This window comes from Electrophorus electricus, chromosome 1 (assembly GCF_041902795.1).
Source record: "Electrophorus electricus isolate QZ-2024a chromosome 1, ASM4190279v1, whole genome shotgun sequence".
NCBI classification, from domain to species: Eukaryota; Metazoa; Chordata; class Actinopteri; order Gymnotiformes; family Gymnotidae; genus Electrophorus; species Electrophorus electricus.
Genome location: NC_137497.1, coordinates 8,441,221 through 8,448,133, shown reverse-complemented (window position 1 = coordinate 8,448,133; position 6,913 = coordinate 8,441,221). Strand labels below are relative to the sequence as shown.

The window sequence follows — 6,913 nt, the reverse complement described above, 5'->3', positions numbered from 1 at the left end:
GCTGTCAACAGTGGAAGGATGTAGGAGGAATGCAGCTTGTCTGATGGAAGGTTGAAGTCACCAAGGAGAATGAGTGGATTTCCTTCAATGGGGAATTGACTCAGAAGGATGTCGAGCTCATCAGTGAAGTGATCTAGGGAACCTGGAGGGCGGTAGATGACAATAAGAAGTTTGATGGGGAAAAACACCGTAATGGCATGAAATTCAAAAGAGGAGATGGAAAGAGTAGAGAAGGAAAGTGGAGTGAAATGCCACTCTCGAGACATTAGTAAACCTGTGCCACCTCAGAGAATTAATGGTGAATTAATGGGTGAATGAAAGGCAGAGGACAGGGCAGCCGGAGTCGCCGAGTTCTCAGGGGTGATCCATGTTTCTGTTAGAGCCAGGAAGTGTAGGAAGTGGAGGGATGCTAATGCCGAGATGAAGTTAGCCTTCTGGACAGCAAATTGGCAGTTCCAGAGTCCTCCTACCACCACGATACATGGTACTGAGCATTGAGAGTCAGTGAGGTTGCTGAGATTGTGATGTCTATTATAGTGTTGAGGAGATCTGTGGGATATGTGGACAGGAATTGTGAAACACATTTCAGGTCCTTGATTTGTGGATGTATGAGAAAGATTGAGATAATATGAGAAGATACTTAGCTGAGTTTGTGAAGTCCTGTAGGTGAGATGTAGATGAACTGATTGAGAACACTACCAAACCTTCTCCAAATGTTGATTACCATTCTAATTTAACTCAGTTCAATAAGTGCTGAGCCCACCCCTCAATTCACACCTAAGGCCATGGCAAAACTACACCTGTAGTGAGTAATTACAGCTAACAACCTACTAACAACTAGGTTTAGACAACAAGCCTTGAATTTCACAGAATCTAAGACAAAAGTAAATTAATTCAGAGCCTTCCTTAACCAACCAGATGATAATCCAACAAGACAAACCAAAGCGCATACTCCAAGACCAATAGTACTGCTGTTTGGCATCCCTCTTGAGTTTGTTGCGATAACCCCTTCCCTTTTCATTCAGTTTTAACCAGAACAAAAGTCTGAAGTGAGCAGTTGCTATAACAACACTACTAACCCGCACCTCTGATAGCTAGCTAGCCATCAAGTTTGACACAAATGTGTATTTATTCCTGCCTGATAAACTTGCTTTCAGTCTAGCGATAGAAACAACTCATTACTGGTCAACTACAGCTGCCTTTGTGTGAGCTTTGTTTTGCTAGTTGTTTCTGGTTAGTGTTTTACCAGTTTAATGGATTTGGCCCTTACCTCTTTAATTTTGATTGAATTACACCAGGTCCTGGATTGTCAAGTGCTGTCATTCTGTGTCCATCTATGAAGCAAAATGAAGTTTCTCCTCTCCATCTTCCAGCTGTAGGAAATGTTGCTAGTTAGCTAACCAGTTAGCCAATTGCCCATTTAAAGTACAATGTCCAAAGTACCTAACCATGGTCACAACTAGTGAATCTACTAAACTTCTAGCTAGCTAGTTAGCTAATAAGTGCATGAATTAATAAATTATTGAGTGAATTAACACATATGTGAATCCCAAAAATAAACAAACTTGAGCACTGGTTAATCAGCTGATTAAAATCGTTTTAGAACACTTAAACCAGTGCTTTTTACGGAGTTTTAAACTGACATACAGTGTTATTTTTCTCTCTTGTAAAATATGCTGCAAAAACCATAAACCATAAAAATAGAGAAAAATAATGCCGTACTTTGCGACATAAAACGTCCAAAATGCTGCTTTTTTTCGCCGTTTTACAAACAAAACCCGTTTCGATTTAGGTGAATTTTGACCACTTTGGCTTTCCATATTCGTAACATACTCGTAGATAAGTCACTTAATATTTTAATCCAGCTTTCATATAATGAGGAACCTGTGTTTGGTTCCTTCTTCTAATGGATTTAGTATAAAATGTAAATTATCAACTGTCATGTAACCTGCAATGCTAATACACATTTACTGCTATTCCTTTACTGTTAGGCTGTGTTCTGTACATCATGTGGTTTTCTGACACAGGTTTACCAAATACAGGTAAACAAATTAATTATTTTACACACACACATGCCCAGCATTCAGCCATTAAGAAGATTATTTATTTGTCATACGCACAACATGCTTATTGTGAGGCTGATTATCTAAATTACGATCATCTGTAAGTTAGATCTATAAACAAAGTGGTTTGTTAAGTTCCGAAGTGTTTCAGCGTGCTGACATAGTGGCGATTTACTCTCAGCGCAGCTGCAAAACAAGTCCATGTAGGAGGGACTGTGAAGCCATTGGCTGTATACACTAGTATATGATTGGCTGCAACAAAATGATCGACAGCTAACTTTGCCTGCTGATTGGCTTTAAAAAAAAATGACTGTTATAAGAAATCGGTTGGGTAATTGTCTTCAGTCGAAAATGATTGACATGTGCTCGGCCCTCCTCTTACCCACAGGTGTTGCTGTAGTCTCACCTTTCCCAAGAAAACGAAAGTATTTTCTGAACAGTCGCCGTTGTTGAAGGTTGAGCGGGTTGAAGATACGACCGTTTAAACATATTACACGGTAAGTTCATTCTATTTGTAAAAATGAATGTCGGTGCAGTTTAAACAACGTGTTTTGTAAGTACATAGTTCTTTGTTTATCTTAATTCGTAGGTCAACCCAAAGGTGGATTAAATGTAAAGATTAAAGTCCTGGTGAAGTTACGCAACTAAAATGGCCCAGTACGATAGCATAGCTATATTAAAAATAATTTAAAGGGGCCAGATATATATGGTCCGTTATTGTAAAACTCGATTTCAAGTCTTAGTTAGTCAGTGATATTTCCAAATGGTCCCAGTTGAAACTCCTCTGGCTTAAACTCAAAGTTGCTGCTGTTTTTTATAGTTAATTTTCTGTTCAGTTTCAGCCGTTTTTTAGTGTTGTCCAAATCCTCAGTGGACAGTTCAGATTCCCTGTATAGTTAATTATCTATGTATTAATAACTATAGTTTGGGATGGGACGGTCAATACTGACGTTTCTACGCTTGTTTCGAGTTTCTGAAGCGCAGCGTTTTGAAACACTGATCCGAAGTGTGGCTCAAAACGGCCATGTCACGTGACCACGGCTAAACGAAGCTTGTGTTTCTACAGGTGTCATACAGAACCTGCCGCTCCTGTCTTTGACTGACAGTGTCTGAAACAAACCTGATCACACATCTGTCTCAGTCACAAACTCTATGAATGCTTACAAGTCAAGAAAACACATCAAAACTTTAAGGGTATCGTGAGAAGAGAGAATTTGAGAGATGGAGAGATTCAATGTTGTCTAGACAGAAGGTTATTGATAGGATATATTGACTGATAGGCTAGTGAGAGACATCCAGTGAGCAGTAGTTAGGATAGATATAGTGATATTAATATATAGAAAGTGTATGTAGAGAGAGATTCTCTGGTTTACTGACAGGAGTGATGTGCTGTACATCCACACATTTATATAATGGTAAAAACACCTGTGCATACCAGCAACAAGTGTTCTGTGTGAATTAATCTTTTCCAAGACTGAGGAGGTAATTTGGGAAGAGAAGATGCCCCAAAACAGCAGAAAAACTAATATTTTATAATATAAATAATAATAATAAATATATAAATTGTTCCTTTATTTTACATTATTGAGCTTCACTATCCATAATTATAATTATCTACATTCACAACACTTCCTTCTGCCATAGATGAAACATGTTCCACACAGAAAGTTCATTAAATAGGTCTGCACTTCATAGACTACAGAGTACATGTAAACCCACACAACCCTACAGAGTACATGTGAACCCACACCCACACAACCCTACAGAGTACATGTGAACCCACACAACCCTACAGAATTCATGTGAACCCACACAATCCATGTGGTTATTATCTCAGTTGTAACGATGCTCGCCCAAGTGGCGCAGGGCAGGACGCACAGACTCCCTCAACTGTGAAGGAGGTTTATTGACATTAGACATATACAACGAATGTGGCACTCACACATAACACTGACGGAAAACATGACTCTACACTTAACATTAAAGGAAGAACACACATGCATTAATACGGGACTACACAAAACAACGTACACGGCTACAATGATCGGAATTAACACACACGTAGTGACAATGACCAACAAAGACAGCACACACGGACAGGGTTTAAATTGACACATCAACACTTGACAAAGCCTGTGCATGTGTGTGCAATCCCGGGGGGGTTACAAAACAGATAAACAGTACATGTGTGGATCCCCTGCACGCAGTGGGCCATACCACATGACTTATGGGAGAGGAGCAGTCCATGACACCAGTAAACATACTGGCCTTTTGTTAATAAATTATCTTTATAAATGTCATGATGTACACATGAAACTGAAATAACAAGCATTGAAAATGCCTTAAAGAACACAACAGAAAACAGATACATCGTCTGTTCTTTGTTTGTTGTATGGTAATCTCTGAAATATTTATTGATCATATGTATTGATAACCTGGCATAACCCACCAGAATAATATCTAGCCAAAGTAGTTTAGACTTTGTTGTTTCATAAAATAGAATCATCAAGATGTTAGCAAAATTGGTCACTGTGGAGATCGTTGTCAGATTGTTTCTGTTCTAAAGGCCCAGAAGTGATGGAAGAATTATGGTGAATATTATTTAATTTAGTTTTTCCTTACAATATATTTATCCTGTTAAATGGTATGTCATTGGCTAAAGATATTGATTGATTATCCAATTAAACTGTGTAATTGGCTAAAGATTTAGACTGTATGACTGTGTGTGTTCAAATGTCATTTCTTGCAGGAAGCAGTGCTGAGTGTTTCACCAGTATTTCAGCAGAACCCAAAAGTAACAGTGACAGAATGTTAATGCAACAAGAAACAAAATAAACGAATCTTGTGCTGAAGAAATAAACATTACAGGATTTTCCTCTGTAGCTTTTTATTGATAAAATGGGAATGTGGATGTAGCTATAGAGCTGACTATTATTAAAGTTACAACATAACACAAACTATAAATCATCACTAAAGTGTCTTACTTCAACATAACACAACTGAAACTGTAAATCATCACTAACATGTCTTACTTATATGTTGTGGTTGCACCGCTGGTCTACTTTATTTTGCAGATTATTTCCGTGATGAAAAGTCAGTTTTATATTTTCAACACAGACAAGTGTTGATAGATTCTGTCTGTTGTCTCACTAACATACCCTATGTAGTGTTCTATATAGACCCGTTTGTGTGGGGGAGAGTGAGTGAGTGAGTAGATCATTATAGACACTGCCTGGTTTTATATTTGACTCGCTGTCTCTGGTGTGAGAGTGTGTGTCAGAAATTATGCGGTTGCTCCTCTTCCAGTTGTGCACATTGGCCCTTTACCGTGTTGATTTGCACGTCTTGAACTTTGTGGACAACCGTAAATTGAGAATTCAGTGTAAATATGATAATGAATTTACATTGAATTTCTTTGTCATTGGGTGTGTTAAGTACTGGTGCTGGATATTTTGGGTTATTTGATGCTTTAGCAGTTGATGGTCAAGTTGCCTGTGCTTTAAAACAGAGTGCACATATACGAACTGTTACAGTATCAGAGTAACATATATGTAAACATATACATGTATATAGAAACATATAACGTTTTCATCCACATGTATTACACATTGTGTTGCTTCATGTTTCATGTTTGACATCATGCTTTTTATTTTTGAATATGGTAATGTGAGTTTTATCAGGCATTGATTCAGTGTTGATTCACTCTGTGTGTATGAACTGTTGACAGGGAGCAGAGAGCAGCATCTCCAGTGTCCAGCTGTGTGTGTGTGAAGAGGAACAACTCCATGATGGAGCCTCATAACTCCAGCAGTGGAGGAGAAACCTCTGACCAACAGTGAGGAGTTTTCCATCAGCACTTAACCTGAGGAAACAGGAAGAGGGAATATTCAGGATAAATAAGATGTAGTGAAGGATGTAATTACTCAACACTTTCCTCATCTTCATCAGGGTAAAGAGAGCAGTGTCTCCAGCACCCAGCTGTGTGTCTATTAAGAGTGACAGGTCCATGGGTGATCTTCCTAACTTTAGCAGTGGACCTGTGACCTCAGCCCTATGGTGAGTGACGCATTACACACTCAGATTCTTTCATAAGTGGGGTAGATGTGTTCCTCCCAGTGTGTGAGGGAGTGAAGTTCCCCCCCCCCCAAAATTACAACAATAATACCCCAGTAAACAATATCACCATTCTACAGGTCAAACTAATAAGAGGGGTTCACCATAGGTGTGTTTTAGTTGTAGGAGAAAGAGATTCAGCATCATCTACCCACACACACATTCTCCAACTCTCTCTTACTTGTAACGGGAGGCTCGCAATGCTAGCAAGCTGCCACCAGAGGGAGGCCATGAGCTGGGAATTAAACAGTGCTCTTTAGTCTGATCTCCCACAGATGGCCCCACCCCTATATAACTACTTCACTAAGGACACTTTATGAAGCCTTGGTGTGTGGGGTTTTATAATTGGTATTTTTTTCCAAGGGGAACGTTTCCAACAAGCATCTCCTGTCGTCTTTCTTACCTGTTCTGTGAGGGACGGTTTACCCTCATGTCTGTGTCTTCTTGTTTCTTCTGGGGAGAGTCCCTCTCTAGCAGTGGTTTATGAGGAGGAGAAATGTCCTGTAGCAGGAGGTGTTCCTGTGTGTTTGTTGTCTGTCTTACAATTGTCAATTGTCTTTTGTTCTGTGTTCATTTCCTGCTGTGTTTCGGGGAAACAACAGAGTGTCTACCACACACACATGTAATGGTTAGAGCTGCATCACCACACTGGTGTGGATGCTGATTTGATCCTCAGACCAGACAAGTCACTTTGTTTTTTCAGAAGTGGCTGAGAGTTTTCTCACCCTTAAACCAAT

General features: G+C 39.3%; 1 protein-coding gene across 1 annotated transcript in view; it reads left to right on the top strand.

The window, feature by feature from the left end:
- Positions 1-2,435: 2,435 nt before the first annotated feature.
- The window catches only part of LOC145657008 (NACHT, LRR and PYD domains-containing protein 3-like), a 50,005-nt gene continuing 45,527 nt past the window's right edge, over positions 2,436-6,913 (top strand). The window contains exons 1-3 of the mRNA XM_081711160.1: positions 2,436-2,560; positions 5,791-5,898; positions 6,012-6,119. Coding sequence (XP_081567286.1) covers positions 5,849-5,898; positions 6,012-6,119 — 158 coding nt within the window. The 5' untranslated portion in view covers positions 2,436-2,560; positions 5,791-5,848. The remainder of the gene's footprint in view (positions 2,561-5,790; positions 5,899-6,011; positions 6,120-6,913) is intronic.